Here is a 21,443-nt window from a genome sequence, read left to right as displayed (position 1 = left end):
AGTGGAAATCCAAGACACCAGAACCTTCACCAATGTGAAGAATGCTGGTGACCCATCCGGTTAAGCTAGAGAGCAATGGAGGCCCCTAGCAATTTAAGAAGTTGCAAATAAATCCAGAAACTTCCAGGAGATTTATCAGACCTCAGTGCATCTGTGTACAGTGGCACTCAGTGGAGAAGGCCCGTGGAGAAGCAATCTTCTCAAAGCCATATGTTTTGATGCCCTGCACCTCAAAGCCAGCAGTGAAATAACATTCACAGAATGATAACGGCTGCTTTCCATTAACACAACTCCAGCTACATTCAGTTACAAGTTATTTACCAATGCATTTGTTTCGCTTCCACTAAGTCTTGTCACCAATTCAGAATTGATCCATTCCAAAAACATATACATATATGCAACAGAATATAACACATCCATTTACTTGCTTCTCTAAATAGACACAACCAGCGGAAAACAAGGATTTAGATTTTAAGGGTGCTGCATAATAAGCTCACTACAGAATCATTTGTAATGACAAAACTAATATACATTATTTGGACCTATGAAATAATGGCATAATTCACTATTATTATGACTAAATAGTATTGTTTTATATTTGAGTAACATTCTATGATTTACAAAATAGTATCATTTGAGACTCATTTGGACTATGAGGATGCCAAGTATCATCACCTTGTTTTTCAGAAGAGGAAATGAAGGCTCACTGGACATGACATAGGAATAAGGAACAGAAAAGAGGAGAGTGAAGGGCAGCAAATGAAGAGGAGGAAAAGAAAGGGAGTGGGAAGGTAAAGGAGAGAACAAACCAAATTCCAATATGGTGGGTACAAAGACAAGCCCTACACCCATTATCTTGGCTCTTCCAATAACCTTATAGGTATGTAATCTTATTTCCACTTTACAGACAAGAAAACAAGGTCAAAGAAGAGAGACTTGTGATTAAGAAACACTAGGAAAAAATCAGAACAGCAAAGATAAGAAATCCCAAGATGACAATGTCGTAGCAGCTGAGTATAAATGAAAACTTCCAATAAGAATATGACTAAGAAAGTTTATTTTATTAGGGAAATGGTGAAGAAGGCATGAATACTTTTGTCAACAGGAAAAAAAAGGAATATTCGAAATTCCAAAGGAAGCAAAAAACACTATAGAAAAAACTAAAACATTGTGCAATCATGATCAATCAACAGAATCTAAGGAAAAAAAGCATTTGCTTGACCTTGAAAATTGGAATATTTTAATTTGAAAATCTCAGCATTAGTGACATAGCATTATATCTCCTCTTCAAACATAGCCTGGTTCTCAAATTAAATACTATTTATAAAAGTATTGTTGTAAGACAGAATGCTAACATAAACTTTAATAAAGTTATGAGATTGTTGAAGATGTTGGAAGAAAGGCATTTACTTGTCATTTTATATCCTCTATACAGTTTCCATATTGCATCCATAGGCATGTATTACTGTTATACTAACAATAAAATTCAGATAAAAAATAAACTACACAGTATTTTGGATTTAAGTGTTCTCTTTTAACACATTTTGATGGATGAAGTCATGAAAAACCAAGTGTCCAAAAGAAAGCAAATGTTCAGGATTGACTTCCAGAATGGGAGAGTAAGGATCTTGGAGCACTCCCTATCCCACAGAAACAATGAAACACAGGCAAATAAACTAAAATCAAGCATTTTGGAAACTTGGAAATTAACCACAGGCCCAACGTGTACTGAAAACTGTCTCTCCAAGAGAAAATACTGAATCTTGATAAAACAGCAAGGTGTGTGGCGTTTTAACTCGAGGCAATGCCTATCCCCACTCACTGCCTAACTCTGCGATGTGGCAGCTATGAAGGGCCAGCAGCCTCACCGACAACAGAGAAGACTGAATGCTTCCAGAGCTCCGTGAAAAGCCCCATCTCCAAGCACAGTCAATATTTTGCCTGAACTAGTAGCTCCCTGAAAAATCTCCATTCCTATTTATATTACATTCAAGATCAGGCAAAACTGGTCAATGGTAATAGGATTCAGAATAGTGTTACCTAGGAGGCAGTATGAGGAAACCTCCTGGGAGACTAGAAATGTTCTATATCTCATTCTTTAGAGAGAGCTACAGATGTGTGCAGCTCAACAGAAATAAATTAATAAAGTGAGACAAGTTGGGGAGAAAATGCTGGAATTTGTAGCCATACAAAACGCCTACAGATAAGAGAGCAATGGACTTGATTTCAGCTCAAGTGGGAAATGTAATGGGAGCCAAGCTTCCCCATTATTACCAAATTCTTGCATATTCATGAATATACCTGCCAGAACTGAGGAAGTTCTGATAATAGTTTCATAACCAATCACAATGTTCTGTGATGGAAAAGCAAATGTGCCAGAAGTATATTCACTGAATAATGCCTAAATTAAGTTTTTGTGTTTTTTTAAATGTACTTCATATTCTAAGCATTTGTTTTCCTATCATTGTCATTTTATTTTGGCTACATTTTATTGTTTTAAATTCTTTTTTCTTTTTCTTTAACTAAATTTCTTCTCTATTCAAAACCTGCAATCCATTTCTCCTCCCAAACCAGCAATTTGGGAAAGGATGAAAAAATGCTTCAACTTTCAGAAATCCATCAGCACATTTAATCTTCTAATCCTTAGTTTTTTCTTGGATTTTAGAAAGATGAGGACAATTTTTGGTTTACCAAATATTTACAAAAATATCCACAGTAGCAAATACATAACTTCATCTGAAACAATTTCGAAATCAGTTTCACTCTGTGCGCGCGCGCGCGCGCGCGCACACACACACACACACACACACACACACACACACGATGGAAAGCAGAAAGAAAAGGATCTTTACTATATTACCTCATGACTTTTGATTTAACCCAATGAGCACTAAGGAGTGTGAAAAACTAGCCATAAGTAGAGTGAAAAACACAACCCCAAAATATTCATGTGCCTTTTTTGATAAATTTTACGTTCTGTTTGAAATATGATTAATGTGCTGTGGACCAGAAGAAAGAGATGTTTCCAAACAATTGCATACAAAAAGCACTAAGAATTTAATTAAGCAGAGAGACATGGCAGGTTCTTCCGGAAAGAGAAGAGAATATGCAACACTGATTTTATGCTTACCGAGGAGAAGTGGAAAGAATGAACCGAGGAAAATGAAAGAGGATGGATGCCAGGGAAGAGAACTAAACCAGTTTCCTAAGAGAACTAGGATAGGCAACTATTGGTTTCCAGGTCAGGCAAGGACAGCCTCTCTCTTTTCTATGATTCCTACCAATCCAGATGCAATTGCAACTGAATACAAGCAATTAGTTTGAATGACATCTGCTGAACGCCTGAAGGGGAAAGAAAAGACTGGCTGGCCGTAGGTTATTCAGCCTGGAAGAGGTTTTCATGTCAAAACTGCAACAGCCCTCCCAGCAGGCACTGGCATGTGTGTTGGCAGCAGCAAAGAGTGTGATGACAGAGGTAAGCCAGGGCACCATGAGCTCCCAGCCAGGGAAGAGAAAAGTATCAAGGGCACAGTATTTCTTCCTGAAAGGCTTATTTGAAAAGAGAGAGAGGGGAGCTAAGAGAAAGAGATTTTCCTTTCCCAGTCCTTTTGAGGTGATATTCAAATTATAAGGGAGTCATTGATTGTGCAAAGGCATGGATTAGTCCAGACCTTGCAAAGAAATGTTTATAGACAGCACACAAAAATTTCAACAGGCATTTAAGGAAAAGGTAGACACAGTGGATAAGTAGATGATAGAAGTCTGTTAAAAATAAAAAGTATAGCATTACAGAAGCCCATCAAGAGAATTTGAAAGAAACCAGCCCTACGAGACTGCTCAAAGTGAGGTTCCTGCAGATAGCATGCCCTTACATTACACACTCACAAATTTACACCAGATGAAGGCATAGCAAAAATGGCAAAACAACATATCCAGGTATTAAAGAGTACATGGGGGGCACCAATGTCTGTTAGCATCTCAGGACGACACTGGGATGAAAGAGAGTAGCTCAACAAAAGTGAGCCTTTTTCTAAAAATTTCCAACAGGAGGCTACACCCAAGACAGCTCGAGGAAAATCAAATCCCAAGTCCACGCCTGCTTTGCAACAATGAAGATGTTATCCAGGGACAACCTTGAAAAACAGCCTCTGCGGCAACACACTCATCCAGGTACCTCAGAAGCAAAGAAAGAACAGGGAAGAGGGTCTTGAGGTGAAAATTGACCAGCTGAGAGCTGAGTCTTGAGGCCAGACGAAATCAATGGTTGTGGTTGTATTTGGGAACTGCAAGAATATATGTGGGCCAAATATTTTGTACTTAGTAAGACACCAGTCAGTTGTGCTGACAAAGGAAATTTCATTCTCTCATTTAGTAGATACAAGATTGGCAGGCACCTCAGTATTTTCAAATCATTGCTTGTCCTATTCTTGCTTAAGGCATCTTTTATCAATCATAGTTTCCTACAAGAGCCATACTCTCAAATGTATGGCATTAGGTAAAAAAACAAAAAACAAAAACCAAACAAACCAAAAAAAGCACTACTCCACGATTCGTAGCAGTATGCATACTGTATAACAGACATTATTTCAATAAGTATTCAATGTAATTGTTGAGCACCTGCATAGTGCCTAAAACTTTGTTATCCACTGTGGGGAAATAACAGCAACAGGTGTGGCCCCTCCCCTTATAAATGTGCTGGTAACAGGAAATGAACCGAAGGAAGGGCAATTTACACAAGAAGCAAAGTAATCATATATTCTTGGTTCCTAACACCAAACCATTCCTGCCATGTTAACTGGTAGAAAGGTATTTAAGAAAAGGTGAGGGGTAGGAATTCTAGGAATTCACAGCAATGACAGAGAAAGAAGGTGAGTTCCAGCCCAAAGGATGCAAATTTCCAGCTGCAACAGAAGTCATATAAGAGATAGATAGATAGATAGATAGATAGATAGATAGATAGATAGATAGATAGATAGACAGATACACAGATACATAGATAGATAGATAGATATACACACACATACATGCACACCACAGATACATACACACACATATATTTATTATTATATATGTGTATACGTATATAGAAAATTACAAAAACAAATGTTCATTGAATTCAATCTGGAAAAAAGAAATATAATTCACCTTATAGTCTACTATTCAACCATAGCATACAATATATTAATACACTTTCTTTCTGGTCTTGGAACATTTTAATGTCTGCATTTGTCAGATCAGAGAAATGGGCATGGAAAAGCTTTTCAACAGTGTTATTAGATCCTTTTCCTCAGTTGGTATCCCTTTTCAAAGAAGATATTTTGATATCGGCTTTAAACAACTCAGTCCAATGAATAAGAATAGGGACTTGGCATAAGACAGCACTTTATTTCTTTTTCTATAAACAAGATTATAGATGACAATAATCACATTCACATGCACAACTATGCTATCATTACAAATAATATTCCTGTATTATACACTAAAAATACTGTTGAGCTTTTTTGAAACACTCTGCAATTTTGCTAAGAACACACCATTCAAAACAAATGCTTATTTTTCTGTAAACCTACAACTTCCCTAATAAAAAAAAAACAAACGAAAAACCAAATGTTTAGTATGTGCTCTTGTCTGCAAGCCCTCCATCTCAAATAAAAGTGAAAGAATTTAAGCCAACAGAGTCAGTTCCTACTTTGATTCGTGCCCAGAGTAATGAATATGGTCCTGGTCTTCTTTTAATTTCCTTTATAGTGTTTACAATCTTCCAAATAAAATAAACAATTCAATATTCTCTTAGAAGTAGCTAATCTGAAGCTTTCAAATGGTTTTCAATAAAATGATTATGCCTTCTTTTCCCTCAAGCTTATGGCAATTTCAAAATGTCTCAAACACCATGCCTTGAAAATGTGCCATATGTTTTCAAGAAAATGTGGCAGTTATACAAGTAACTATTTTACTATAGTTCTGATGTTTATCTGGATTTCCTAATTACTAGTAGCATTATGTATGTCAGAAGATTGAGTTAGATCAATTTTATGAGATTCTCATCCAGTTTTACATTTCCAAGCTTAGCTAATTGAAGAAATATTCTAGAATGAGCTGAATCAAACCTCAGATATATTTGAAGCCAATTCCACTGTCTTTCCCCAGTCACTAATATAGGCCTCTTAAGGAGTGACTAGTCAATATCAAGCCTTCTAAACCAGTGTTTCTCAAACTCGGCACTACTGACATTTTGGGCCGGAGGATGGTTAGCAGCATCTCTGGCCTTTATGTACTAGATGAACGTGACAAAAATGTCTCTAGACATTGCCAAATGGCCTTGGGGTTAGGGAGAATTGTCCCCGGTTGAGAAGTTTATCTCACGAAGTACATGTTCTTCGGTTTATTTCCTGATTTTAGAATCTCAATGATCTGGGTCCTTTGGAATCAGTGTGGCAGTTAACCAATCCACTGGAGATATTAAAAAATAAAGAACTAATGGCTATTTTTTATTGAAGATACCATAGTCACGGAGTGACTAATTTTCCAAACCCTACCAAAACTAGTCGAGGCCTAAATTCCCTAAAATACATAAGAATTTGTTCTCTGTATCCTCTTCCCCACTGCTATTCTTTATTCTCCTGTAGCAGTTGGGTGATGTTCTAAGGTAAGAAAGTAGCTTCTGTAGTTAAGAATCCACTATGAGTCCCAATTGACACCTTAAGCTCCTGAAATATCTTTGGATGCAAAAATACTTCTGAAACAATGCAAGCTAACCAGGGATTTATTCTGGGAAACACAAAATCTTAATTAGTACATCCCAGTTCATCACACTCTGGACTCTGATGTCAGCCCATGGGAAGACATAATAGACATTATGGTCAAGGAAGAAAGGACAGAGAGAAAAGTGGAAGTTTCTGGGAAATATCTATATCTATAACTATACCTGTATCCGTGTCTATATGGGAATGGGTATGAGAATGGGTATGGTATGGTTATAGACAGACATCGATGTAGATGTAAATGATTCAGAAAGAGATAGAGATAGAGACAGAGTCAGAGACAGAAGCAAAGGTACAGATACAGATACAGGTATAGATAGAGACATCTGCTCTTCCTAAACAAAGGTCCTACACAGCATTTCATGCAACAAGCTCTCCTGCTCACACATTTTAAGGAATCTCAGTGGCAAATTCAAAAGGTCAAGCACAAGGACAAACTTCTGATGTGTGCCTGCCAAAGCAGATGCAGTAAACTAACCTGTGTGTGGATTAAGAAGGATGCTTCCGGGCGGGATGCCTGTTGGAGCTTCGAATGGAAGGAGGATGTAGCTGGTGCTGCTGGGAGCGACCTGGCCCCCCATGCCATTCTCCGGATAGGGCACGCAGCCTGACGAACTGACTGCCACGCCCGAGACCAGGGATGCACTCTGGAGAGGTGGATGGGTGCGGGACAGAGATCCGGAGGAGCCTGCGCTGCTGGAAGACTCTGAACCTGCCAGGGAGATATGGATTAACAAATCATTCAACACAGAGAGGAGGAGAGAAAGCGTGGCTCTAAATCTGAAAGCTACTTTCACACAATCCATCATTAAGGAATTTGAGGGGTATGCTGTAGGATGAGATTAACTAATGCCCTCCCCCATGCTTTGGGCTTGCACTTTATTGAAAGCTTTGCTCTGTGTTTTTCAGATGTGCCAATTTTCTAGGAAAAGAGGGATTAAGAATGAGCACTCTCTCTTTCAGCTTTCTCACATGCCACTGGGCTGATAAATTGGAAATGGTACCCTAAGGCTCTGAACTCGGTGCCTGAAAACTCCCATCTCCCCAAGTAATTAATGCTATGGAAACATCCTGCTGACCTGGAATGATGGGAATAAAATGGCTGGGATAGTGGTTAAAGAGACTGCAGTCTAAAGAGGAGTCCTGTGATGTGATGATCAAGCTCATACTTTTCTAAAGTACTGGTTCTCCATAAAGCTGAATTTTGAATGGGTATGGTCAGAGACAATCTTCTTCCCTAAATGTTAGATGAACTGGATCTTTCCTATCAGAAGCATAGCATATGTGAGTGAACAAATTTCAAAATCAAATGAATCTCTCTCAAGGAATGGCATGGATTGAAAATATGCATGGGATTGAAAGTCAGGGAGACAAAGCTTCACTCAGGACTCTACTCCTCTAACTTTCTGACCAGGGACAACTTGAGATCATTGCATGTTAGTTTCCTTTTTGTGTAATGGTGAAATAACATTGACTTTAGAAATTAAGGATTAAAAAAAAAGATTCAAAGTTTCAAGCACAGGGACTGGCACATATTATGCAGGAAACAGAGGATGGGTAAAATGCCTAAGATACCGTACTATATTTCACATATTTGCAGAACTCTTACTCATACGGCCAAGGGGTGGACCTAGAAGGGTTTGACCTTCATGACAATGATCAAGCATCTTTCAGATGACGCAGAAGAGTAAAAGCATGGGGAAGTGAGTGGGCTGCAGATTTCTCAAACATGGAGGCAGAAGGGGAGATCCACAGAAGCTTTCTCCAAGATTTTATTAATAATGATAATATCTCAGGTTAATTCAGGATGCTCCATCTAAATGGCTCAGAATGCTGATTGGGTTTTGAATAATGTATGAGGAAGAAAAGAAAGGTTGTAAAACGAAAACTGAAAATGGTCTCCCTGCTCAGAGGAGTTTTGAGACTATGTTGCTGACACCATGAATCTGAAATCATGGCCCCAGTGCAGACTGTAGTATTGGATTTTGGACACATCATGTATGATTTGATGCTACCGTCTCAGTATGGCACCAGTAAACAACAGCAATGACAGTAAAAATACAACAAAACTCCTGCCCCAGACATCTCATATCATACAAAAAATGTTTTGCTAATCTCCAGGCCAAGGGGTTAGACAGTGAGAAAGAGTTGGGGCTAACTAGACATATCCTAACTCTGACTTGAGGTGTGAGCTGGTGCTGGCATGGTGTGAGTGGGGAAAAGGGGCAACACATACAGACTGAAGTGCCACAGTCAAATCCAAAGAGTGATTCAATTTTGGCTCTAAGGAGACGGCCATTTATCACTGATTTGCAATATTTTTCCCATCTACCAGATGGAGAAAAATTAGTAGTGTCAATAGGAACAAAAAAGAAACAACATGAAAGATTTGATTCCACAGTTTAAAGAAAGGAAGTAAAAATAATTTGGCTTGAACTCTCACTGCTTGCAATGAGAGAAACCATGTTGAACCTCCTGGGCTGGGTGACCTAGCAATCAGCATGCAGCCAGGGCCCAGTAACTGGTTTTTCTGACCAGATGGCTAACTTGTGGCCAGCTTGCAAACACCCACCACATAGAATCACGTAGAGCAATATTCTACAAATGGCTTTACAGAAATTCTTGATCAAAAATGGATGCTAGTGATCATAATAACACAGGATTAAAAGAACTCAAAGACTTTAAAAAGTGAAATTGATAATTGAGAACTTTGTGATTCTGGATGCTGAGAGTTAAAAGTGCCTCTGGTTTCCTTTTTCTCAGGGACTTGATAATAACTATGGCAAATATATATATTTAAAACAGATCTCTATGACAGATACAGTGCTAATCATACTATATGAAGTGTCTGATCCCACTTTCACGGCAACCTCATTTTGAAGATGAGATCTGATTCTCAGAGACAGTAAATAAATTTCCCAAGCTCACTTAGTGTGTAGTGGAGTCAAACCCAGGCAAGATACTCCAAGGACCACTCTCTAAGCCTGCAGATCACATGGTTACCCTAGTGTTTTTTTACAAGAGAACTTGATCAGGCTTGTGGCAAGTGCTAAAAGATGCTGCACAAAAACCAGATGCTGCTCTCAGTAAGATGCTCAGAGGTTGGTTCTGGATCATAAGGAACATCTGATGGGAGGGATAGGAAGAAGAATTCTGAGTAGTCGGGTGAGAGGCTCAGGTGAGCACTGCAGAGAGGAACAGGAAAAAGAAAAAGGACAAAACTGGGAAAGACTGGAAAAGAGATCGCAAAGCAGAGCAAAACAGAAAACCATGAGACAGGAAGGGGCAAGAGCAGAAGAGGGAAGGCATGGCCAGATTCCCTTGGCCTAGGGGGAGCACTCCACTTGGATTTTGGTTCTAGTTCAGCCATTTACTATTTTGACTTCAGGAAGTGACTTTTTTTCACCCTCAATATACGTCTTTGTGAAATATAAGCCACGCAACTAAATGGTGAATAAGGCCCCTGTAACCACAAAGTATTTTTTCTCTGAGTTAAGAATTCAGGAAAACATTTCTGGAATCAGCATGCAGTAGAATGTTTTCAAAATTACAAGGAGGAAGAGAATATCACTAGTGCAGTGATGGGAATAAACAAGAAGTGGTGGAAAGATAAGGTGCCTTGCATTGGCTCCCAAAATACCCCAGGGTATAGACATGGAAGGTGACACCCACAAAAATAACACTGCATCCAGAAAACAAAATGCTAGGGAACCCAAAATTATTAAGACAGAACAAAAGAAGATCATATTTCTCTGGAACAGTTGTTCTTAAGGTGTGGTCTCCAGCCCAACAGCATCAGCAACACCTAGGACCTTGTTAGGAATGCAAATCCTTAGGCCCCACCCCACACCTGGTGAATCAGAAACTCTGTGCTCTGTGCTTTAACAAGCCTCAGGTGAATCTGATGCAGGCTAAAGTTGAAGACGTCTGCTCTGGAGATCAAAAGGGAGGGAAAATAGTAAAAACAGGTAATTTGTACAGTATGGGAAAAAATGGATGTTGTACTCTTATTTCTCAACCACAGCGCCATTACCACGAAACATGGAGGATGCAGCAGATACCACTCAAGTGCTCTTCACAAGGATGACATAATGGCAGCATCTGCCTCAACAGTGTGCTTGATGTCTGGCAGGTAATGATCACTGTGCTCAGTGCTTGGGAACAAATAAGAGAAAGGCACAGCCCAGCCTCAAGAGCATGTGCTTGTACACTCAGATTTCAGTGATATGCTTTTCCCAAAATGTAGGAAAACATGTTTCCAACATGGAAAATGTCTCATTATTATCTATCTAAAGAAAGGACCTATGTAATTAGAGGAGAAGAGGAACTTAAATGTCACAATTCCAGACTTGAGTTTTGAAAGGTCAAAAAAAAGTTTGCAATTCTACTGTGAACAATGAGGTAAAAAATTGGAAACTTGTGCTGTTCTGATGCTCCATGACAGCAAAACTGACAGCTTTGCTTCATAAAACCATCTTGGGAAATTGTAAGTTTGTTTTGACATCCTATCTTGATCTCCTTTAATTTTTTTTTTCTTTCCATGCCTGCACCTTGACAAGCTTTCAAATGGAGATGCAGATTAAAAGGAAGAAAATAGTCTAAAGCACTTACAATTTATAATCATTCTTCAAAGAACATGGCATTTTAGCATTCTTGAAGTGTTTTAAATATTTCCCAAAGAGGTTTGCTTTGGAAGCCATTGGGGGGCCCTGCATGGAGAATGACGATTAATTTAAAAATCTTTAGAGCTCTTTTGGATCGCTGGAATTTTTAAGTGCACCATTTAAGGTACTTGCTTTCTGCATTTTAAGGAGATTTAAAACAATTTAACCTTTCTTAGTTTACAACAGCTCAAGTACACCACAGTTGTAGGGTAGGCGAGCAATTAATTAGAGTAAGAAATAAAGAACTCACTAATTGGTGAATAAAGATTAAAAGAAGGCAGTTGAGTCCACCTGAATCTTTCCAAGAAGCAATTACACACACACACACACACACACACACACACACACACACACACACACAATAGTGGCTATGACAAAATACTATTTCTTTTTTGCCTATGTAGGAAAACATGAGATAATTTCTAAGGAGTTATTTGTTAACAATATAATTATGCAAAACCATCAGCACAAGGAGTTCAAGATTTTACAGAGTCTCCCCTAGCCTAAGCCTGGGACTTGGTTGGGAAAGTGTTCCTGATCAAGGACAGCCCAGGCCTGAATTCAAACTGCTGTCTTCCATTCAGCACCCCAAACTCTGCCCTGGCCTCCACTCCCCTGTTCCCCACACCTATGAATATACCACTAGGCCAGTTGGCACCCAGGACCTGTCACTGAATCACAGCTCTCAACTCCCACCCTTGTTGAGAGCAGTGGACTCCAGTCTTCTTGAAGTTAAAATGCAACCAAAGCAAACCAAACAAAAACAATTACATACCCAAAACCATAAACTTTAACTCATGGAGTGCTACTGAATGGTCACTTGTCAGCTTCAGGGGATTTCATGAGGTATTTTAATCACAAACATTTGGAAATAATTTGAAAATAGTGAGGGATTCTTGGTAAACAGAAGGGCAAGGAATGGCAGACCACAAAGGGTCTTTCGCAAGCGTGTGTAAGTGCAAGGTGTCGAGGCTTCCCATCAGCTGAGAGTTGTCAAAGACTGTCCATGCAAATCTGAACTGCCTACTTCAGAATGTCACTATTCACTTGGAAAAAAAATGGCAGGAAAAAACAAAGATGTTTGCGCTTGGAAACTCTAAACCTCTCCGAGGCTCATTTTCTCATCTGCAAAGAGGGGGGTGAAAATATTAAACACAATAAAAAAATAAAGAACTAGTTATTCAAGGGTTTATAACTTGCTAGACATTATCTGAATTGCTTTAGATATATGAAACCCATTTAGTCTTCACAATAACCCTGGGCTAGAGGTACTATTGTTGTTTCCATGTCTTAGAAGAGGAAATTAACATCAACAGGTTAAATAACCTGCCAGGGATCATACTAACAGCATACCAATGCAAGGGTCCTAGATGTTAATATTATGCTTACCTTAGGTTTTAGAGATTAAATTATAGTATTAAAAAATAATAACTATCATTTGTCAAGAGTTGCCATGTGCTGGATGCCATGGTAATCAATTTTATACAGATGATCTAATTTAAACTTGCAATAGTCTGCTGAGATGGGAGGGAGTAATATTGTATTATAATCTACATTTTATAGATAAGGAAACTGGGATTAGAGAGGTTAATAACTTGATCTAGGTAGGCAGCTAGCAAGTAACAATCACAGAATTTAGATCCTATCTTTGAGTTCCAGCCATTAATGTAATTAATACCATCATTATTAGTCAACTCAAAGTCAGAGGAAACTGTGACCATATGGCTTGGACAGAATCCAGAAAATGCCATAGAACACAAACCCATTCAGTACTAGCTACCTGCTTTGGACAGATTCCCGGTACTCCTGGTACTGGACGTGCTGTCACCTCTGGTCAGCACCGTGATGCCCCCAAAACTCGCCGTCTTGGTCATGGTGGGCTTCAGATTGCGGTTAGAGCTGTCAGAATCTGTGCTGCTCCAGGCCCTCTGGTGGTCGGACCACTTGAGTTCATTCTCCGAGCTGCTCTGTCGACTCCCAGATGTTCTCCCTGAGCCATCTCTGTTGCCCCTGAAGCACGGCCACCAGAAAGATGCACAGGGACAGCATTACACCGCATGAACCGTGTGGGCACAGAACAGGGCCTTTCTTGGAAGAGTCGTCTACTCAAGACCCTTCTTGCTGACCCTTTCCCTTAAGCCTGATACTTCACAAACAGTACCACAAATACCTCAGTGATCTACAGACAGATAACATATCACACAAGACTCATGTGTTACAAACAGAAAAAAAGAGAAATGTCACATGATCCCTCTGCTGGTGAAGGAGAAACAACTAGAAAAACATGCTATAAGATGTAATTGTTACCCTCTCTTGGGAAGAGGAGAGGAAGATAAGTTCTCTTGAACCAAATCAACTATGAATGAATTATGGGAAAATTATGATCTTGAACAATCCTAAATGCAACTCCCACTGAAGAAGAGTTTTGCTCTCCCTTCAGAATTCAATAATTGGGCCAGGGAAAAATGCACACAGACCCAAAGAAGCTATTTATCAATTAATTTTCCAACTTCATGACACAGGTGCCCTGGGATCTGATTACAGATTTCTGAATATACCCACCCCCCACCCCCCACTGCTGAATTTGCCAAGGTTTTGCAGACAGCATGGAAATCACAGAAATTACTCTGTTAACCTATGGTGAGAATTTTACTCAGTGAGTTTAACCTTCATGGGCAAAGGAAAGAGCTCTTTAATCTTTTTCCCATAAAAAAGCTTGTGATAATAACAACAATTTATAAACACTTTACTGACAAGAAACTTTCCAAGGGGATCAGTGGAAATACAAAAAAACCTCCGACCGTGGAAGAACAGATTTGTTCAGAATTCAAACAGAAAGTGCATGAATGTACTACAAGAAACCCAATAGCCAAAAGTGAATTTTGAAGACTCCAGAGTATCTCAAAGGAGTGTGCAAAATTGCACACATTTTATAAAGTTGATGAAATTTGCATTTTCATTGGTTACCAATCTGCTTAAAGAGTAACTTAGTTAATATTTTCAATTTTGTTTTTGCAGATGGAAATAAAGCATCATTAAATGCCCTAATATTCTCATGGAATATAAATAAGAAAAGGGGACATAAATCATGGGCAATAGAAATAAACCCTGATTTCACATTGTTATGCAACATGACTTATCAGTCTTGGTACAAATTTCAGTGAAGTGAGCAGCAGCTTTATTAATAAAATTATTTTAAAGATAATGATGGACTGCTGAGATGCTGGAAGTAAGCATTTCTGATGGAAACACTGACCATCAAAACTATACAGAAGGTACACAGAAAATTCTAGGCTTTGCTTCAATTTTACTTACTAAACTTTTTCTTTCATTTCATGAAAACTTAAGAAGGTAAATGGATCTGAGAGATAAAAATGAAACAGCTAATTTTTGACAGGAACTTTGTAAGGTGAGGGGAAGGTGTGGGACAGGAAATTCAGAGAACAAAAAGCACCATAGAGGGAACATTGGATTAAAATGCTCAGTTCCCTGCCACCCTCCTTTTTCTCGAAAAAATTCTCCCTGTTCTCAGTACCCCAGGATGGGTGGGTCTAGGAACAAGGACCACACGAAAAGGACCAGAGTGCCCTTAGAAAGCACCAGACACCTACTAATGGCCAGGAAACTTTAGCTCTTGAACTGCTCTGAAATTCAAGAAAGGCACGGGAAGTGGAGATTGTTTTTCTTTTAATTTCCATACTCAACTTCAATCTTCTCCCATATAACCCTGATTATGTTAACCTGTCTTTGACAAAGCCCAGTCCTTCAAGGAATGCTACTTAGCCTTAGCATGTAGTATCAGAAGGGAGTTATCCATATGGGGGTGATTCCTTGTTCCCATCACTATTTCCACTTCGAATACCATCTTCTCCACAAACTCTGCACTCTGGGAGAAATCCAAACTTCCCTTAAATGCCAGTGTGGTTAAACCTCTCTTCGTAAAGGAGGGAGTCACCACTCTTCCTAGATACAACCTACATACATTTTTCAATTGCTTCTACAGCTGTTGGATGGCTTCATGCTGAGTCATCTTTCTGAATTTCTGTGCCTGGTGATTTTGCTGAGAGATGGCATCTATATTTGCGATGGCTGATCTAAGTTGATGGGGCAGATTTGGGGCCATCAAATGTAAAACCATTTTCTTCAGGTGACAACAACCTGTATTTTACCTATATTAGCCTAAATAAATCTCTTCACATCATGGAAGGTATTAGACTCTATGGTTCAACCTCAAAAAAAGGAAGAGAAAAAAAGTTAAAAAAAAAAGGTTTTGGTTTTGCCAAAGTATAAGAGAACATATTACTCAAACTTTGCTCTAATGATGAAGTCCTAAGTTCAATTTTACTGCAAAACAGATACTTTTTAAGTACACAGTCCATCTAAATTTCTTGACATTTTCTTTCTTCTAAGTGAGCACGAGTTTGTTTCATCTTTCCTATAACAGAATTAAATCTATTATTCATAAATGCATTAACAAATTAAATAAAGCTATTGGATACAGAGTATGTTTGCAGCCCTTTTCCCTATGATAGAAACTAGAGATACAGAGCAGTGAGAAAATGGGTATGGTCCCTCTGCCTTCATAGAGCTTCCAGCTTAGTGTAGAATTTAAGAAAATATATTATAATCCTGTCCCCTTATCAAATACAGATCTTGATTTAAGTAGTTCATCATAATTGGAAGCAATTCCATATCTTCCTTTAGGAATAAAATTTCTAATTGAAATACAAACAAACACACACACTCTGCATGAAATACTATGATGTACAGTAGTGGGCTTAAAAATCAACTAGCCAAACAGAGCTATCATTGACTTATTTTCCAGTGCTGGGAACATATACACAATCATAACCTGTGAGAGAAATTTTAAGTCGGTGTCGGTCACCAAAGTTCATTTTGTTAATGTTAAATCAGTGTGTGACCAAAGCCAGCCCTTGCGGAAAAGCAGAAAATCAGAGGGAGAATCCTAACAGATTATATTCTAAGGGCTGGCTCTCTGGTCCCTTATCTCTCACTATCTAATGACTTCTGCACTCGCTATGTAACAAGCTCTACAGCAGAGATGGCCAAACATTTTATCTCATGAACAGAAATGTTTTGCACTAATACACTTATATTTATAACATTGATTCTGCCACATAATGTGAAAACACAGTTTTTAAAAAGTAAACCATACCAACCGAAAGAGCTGTCTTTTCTTATAGGTCTCATTGCATATGTTACTGTCTTCCAAGAGCCTACTGGAAATGAAAAACATGAATTTTATGATGTAAAAGCTAAGAGTACAAATGCCTATGCTAAACGGATATGTGCTTTACTATAGCATGTCTTTCTTGCAGATCAACACTGTCTTTTATTTGTATGAGATTGAATTTTACCATAATAAATAAATGGCAGCATGATTTTTCCCTACCCTAGGATTAAGGCATGGATGCTTGCTAACAGGCAAAAGGGTAGATGAAATAAAGAGAATGGAAGATGAGAGGGGAATAAAAGAAATTGATGTAGCTTTAATAGACATTTAATTTAATGTTAGTTGTGATTTTTTTCTTTAAGTAATATCAAAGTTGTTTTTAGTTTCTTGGAAATATTGGCATTCCAGAAGCAAGTTTTCAAGAAATATATTTGGTTTTGGAGGAGAGTCTGTCAATTAGAGTTTTGCTTTTGGAGACCATCAGGAGTTCATAGATGCACTGCATATTTGTAACTAATTATTGTACTGTTGTATATAATCCAATTTGAATATAAGGAACACTTCTGTATCTTAGCAATCTTTTTACACAAAACCCTGGTAAATGAATAAGACTAGGGAATAAGGCAGGGAAAATGACTTGCCAGAAGACTAGGGAATAAGATTTCCTACTAAATTAAATCGTAAATGCTCACTTAATCCTTTTTGGTAAGAAAGAGAATTCTGAAATGTTTCGGAGTCTTTCCCCAGATGTCAGTGCTCATGGATTCTTAGTTTGGTTTTGAATAGGAACATCTGTCTGAATGTATATGGATTCCCAGGTCAATCTTGAGGGTGGTGGTTGTATTCTTCATATGGACTTGTTCTCTAATTGTGTCCTTTCTTCTAAAAGAGGCATGGAAAATGGTTTACTTAATTGGGGGGTTTAGTTACTTGAATTGCTGATAGGAATGACTCCATTTTCAAAAAAAAAAAAGCCATCATCTCTTAATGCTCAGTTTAAATTTCTCTAAGTACTGGCATTTAATCAAACAGCCTCTATTTAATCAGTTTTACAGGGGCATGAATTAAGCCAACACCTGAAATAAAATTAACCACCACTTTTTAATGTAATTCTGTACTTCCAATCCAAGTTTTCCATTTTGATGCACTGTAAATGTGATTGGTATAGTTAATGTGGAATTCCTTAATTCTCCCTGAAAATCTGCAGTTAAATTAATGGAGCATTTTAATATCTATGTCACTTTAGAACCATTTTTAAAAGTTATATGTTAAGTTTGAAAAATTCCTGTTATTGTGCTCAATACTTTGTATAAATGTTATAACCCCTCCCTATGACAAGGACCACTTCCCCCCACTAATCTCTTAGCCAGATATGCTGCTAAATCCAGACCAGTTTAGAGAGACTTCTAAGTCAGCACTTTTATGGAGACTCATAGATTGTTCATAATGAGAAATTTTAAGACAATGTACTCAAACAATCATTTCTATAGCCATATATATTTAGGGGCTCAAGAAATGGCTAATAATATCAAATACACAAGTGCTTTCAGTAGCCTACTCTATAAGCCAATGAAACTGCAAGTTCCTGTGTAGTCTCAACATTTACATTTTGAAATGCCTGGTGAAGGTAATAGGAATTGCTCTTTCGAAAGGACCAGAAGTTGAGACCTGACATACGGAGAAAGTTTAAACCTACATTTGAAAGTAACTAGAAAACTTTTCCTCCAAATCAAATAATTTTAGACATGCTGAGTATGTGTGTACACATAGATATATGTATTTATTTATACATATATTCAAGCGTAAATATGGGGTATATATATCTGTGAATATACAGGACACACACGACAGACTTTGTTCTTCTAAAAACAAGAAAAAGTAAATTTCATTTTACCTGTTTTCCACAAAAAGGCCTTCCTGGGAGCAAACTGACTGAAAAATAAAGAAAGGCATTGTATCAGACGTTCTGGATATGCTGAGAGATCCCAAATCCTTGCCTGATACTAAAACTACTATTCCCCTCTTAGGGGAAAAGAATTAAGAAAAACAGGCACTATTTTGGAAGTAAAAAAGAGGAAAAATTAGGTTAGAGTTAGAAGAGTAAACAATTCTCATGCAGCACATGGTGTTTTTCCATCAGGGGACTAGCCTGTTCAGCATCGAGGTCAGGGAGAGAGACGTTGTGAATGAAACTGCCGAAGAAACAAGTGGTCGTGGATTCTGAGCTAGTGGTTTCTTTTGGTGGTTCTCCTCAGAGCTGCAGAGGTACAGCCGCCAACAGCCAAGGGAACGGATTCAAATCAAGGCACAGCATGCACACTCAGTACCACCCAGCTGAGGGTGGAAAAACCATAAAGCCACAATCCTGAAATCATTACCTGATAATGCTCAACTCTCATGGAGCAAAGAGATTGGGGGCAAGACTCTCAAAAACAAAGAAATGGCATCAAATGTTAATCTTACATAAAGGAGGGGCAGAAAAGAAGTGAGGAAGAAATGAAGCTAATTTTTAGAAAACTTTCGAAGTCCATCTAATATTTCTTAATTTTTCACATAAAGAACCAACTACTTACTAGCTTCTATTTCCCTAGCATTCATTTCTCTACTATTTTGTATGTAATACAAAATGTAGGAAAGATGAAATTCCACTATCATCATATGCTGGGGAAAGATGGATCATATTCAACCTAAACAGAAAAAGAGAAGTCCAAATGAAATATAACGCTGTGTTTCTATAATACAGAGACTGTGTTTAGGAATTAATATAAAACCATTTTCAAAGTGTTAAGTTTCTAAACATAAATATACATGTCACATTATCTGAGTAGATTTTCTAAATAATGAATAAATGACCTATTAAAAGAATAAATAGAGATTTAACAGGTCCATCTTGACTTGAGATAAAACTAAAGAAACAATAATGACCTTTCAATAATTACTTCTTGAATTAAAAGACACTGTTATGTAATCACTGCTTAGAGAGGCAGGCAGGATACTGGTTTCTTTTTCTATTCTGCCAGAGAGAAATTGTTTCCTTCCATTAAGCCAGAGGGCTAGATTCAGAGGTGACTTTTCCTCGTGGCCTCAGCATTTCAGAGAGCATCTCTAGAGCCATTTCTGTTTCAACCTCTGTGCATTTAACATGCATCCTGGATAACAAAGTGTGCAAAAAGATTATTTAATAAAAAGCAAAACCAGTCAATTAAGGAAAAGGCTCTTCAGAAAGTCACTTTTTAAATTTGATTTTTAGGTGTATGAAGGGAATAAATACAAATGATGTGCTGTTGACATTATCCCTACGAAGATTTCTTTATAGTAAATGAAACATCCTGTAATCTTTATTTCCTTTAGTTTGGTTTTACTATCAGCTTGATTCAAGTCATGGTATGTAAAAGAAAGTGAGGTTCTCTCAGGTATACATTATGAATCCAATACTTTCTTAATTTTTAGTTCTTGAAGTTGGAAAGAGGTCAATTTAAGTTTATAAAGTTCTGACTGGATATAGGAATTTCTGAGACTCTACTCCTTCTTTGAAGGAGTTGATCAAAGACATGAACCTCTTCAGACTTGCCAATCAAATAGCATTTGGCAGGGGGGGGAGGGAGGGTAGTTAAGCTTACAGCCCAAACTCTCTGAGAAAAGTAAGACACCAGCAAGACAAAGATAACTTTCCCCAAAATATATTTCTGATTTTTACGGAAAGATCCTGAAAAATCATTCTACCCCCCCTCCACTATCCCCAATTTCATAAATAAGACAGAGAAAGCTATAAACTTTAATTCAGTAGCTGATGAAAATAAACTTTTTTAAAAAGTGGAATTAGTAACTTGCAAACTATAATAACAGAGAGAGAAAATTGTCATGGTAATTAAGTGCTACATTCAAAGCTGTCATTTATATGCATTCTTGGATACAAAGGGCTCATTTTTTTTTAAGGAGAAAACTTATTTTGCCTAATGTGTTATAGAATTCTCCCCCACATCCCACCCCCAATCCTGGAGGCACCTCATGCCCTTATCATGAGCTCCCTGAGGAGGAATCCAAGCACATGCTCAGGGACCACAGATGAGCTCCTCCCTGAATCCCCATTTATATATAAATATCCTTCAGAAATTACCTTTGAAGCAAGGCATATCGTTCTCAAATATACTGCTTTATCAACCTAACCTTCTCAAAGCTAGCAATACTGTATGGAATCAATCCTAAAACAAGCTGAAATCCTTGCTAAAGGAAACAAGAGTCAAGACATTTCAAATACCACTGATTCCTAAAGACATTCATCACCTGAAAACTAAATTGTTGTGTGCTCTGACAAATTTTTGTTAGACTTTTCTCAAGATACCCAAATATCTCAAACTATATTTCAGCTTTTATTTCTAGAAAACCCCTGAAGTTATCTGCATATTTAGACTGTGCACCTGCCAATATAATAAGCACACACACACACACGCACACCTCAGACACCAAGATACACTTGGAAAATATTCCAGAACACTTCTAATTTTAAAATTAATTTGACTTTTGCTAAGCTAAGTTTAAATGCCAGGAAGTATTTCTGAATTTTATTTTTACTTTAAGGGGCAATAATAATAATAATAATTCTACTTAAGTATACCAATATTTGAATCTAGTCAAATGACCTCACTACTTAAATAATAATTGCCAAGGGAAGGTGGTTTAATTAGCTTACTTTCTAAATTATGAACAAACTAATGAAAGACCAACCAAGAAAAAGATTAGACTTCTGTAGTGTGGTTTCCTTATGCTGGATTCTTTGCATTTGTTTTATAATTGATTTAATATACTTTACTGATCATCTTGTGT

General features: G+C 37.8%; 1 protein-coding gene across 14 annotated transcripts in view; it reads right to left on the bottom strand.

Annotated features, from left to right (window-relative positions):
- ARPP21 (cAMP regulated phosphoprotein 21) overlaps positions 1–21,443 on the bottom strand; it is a 149,810-nt gene that overhangs the window by 58,076 nt on the left and 70,291 nt on the right. For 5 of the 14 annotated variants that reach the window (XM_037846950.1, XM_037846943.1, XM_037846926.1 and 2 more), the window contains 4 exons: positions 18,514–18,551; positions 16,606–16,665; positions 13,203–13,435; positions 7,240–7,473 (listed from right to left, as the gene is read on the bottom strand). In XM_037846950.1, the coding sequence (XP_037702878.1) occupies positions 7,240–7,473; positions 13,203–13,435; positions 16,606–16,665; positions 18,514–18,551 (565 nt within the window). The remainder of the gene's footprint in view (positions 1–7,239; positions 7,474–13,202; positions 13,436–16,605; positions 16,666–18,513; positions 18,552–21,443) is intronic. The other 9 variants (XM_037846980.1, XM_037847024.1, XM_037846960.1 and 6 more) reach the window with 5 other exon arrangements.

This window comes from Choloepus didactylus, chromosome 1, assembly GCF_015220235.1.
Source record: "Choloepus didactylus isolate mChoDid1 chromosome 1, mChoDid1.pri, whole genome shotgun sequence".
Classification (NCBI taxonomy): Eukaryota; Metazoa; Chordata; class Mammalia; order Pilosa; family Megalonychidae; genus Choloepus; species Choloepus didactylus.
The sequence above is the reverse complement of the archived record's forward strand: the minus strand, read 5'-3'. Positions and strand labels throughout refer to the sequence as shown.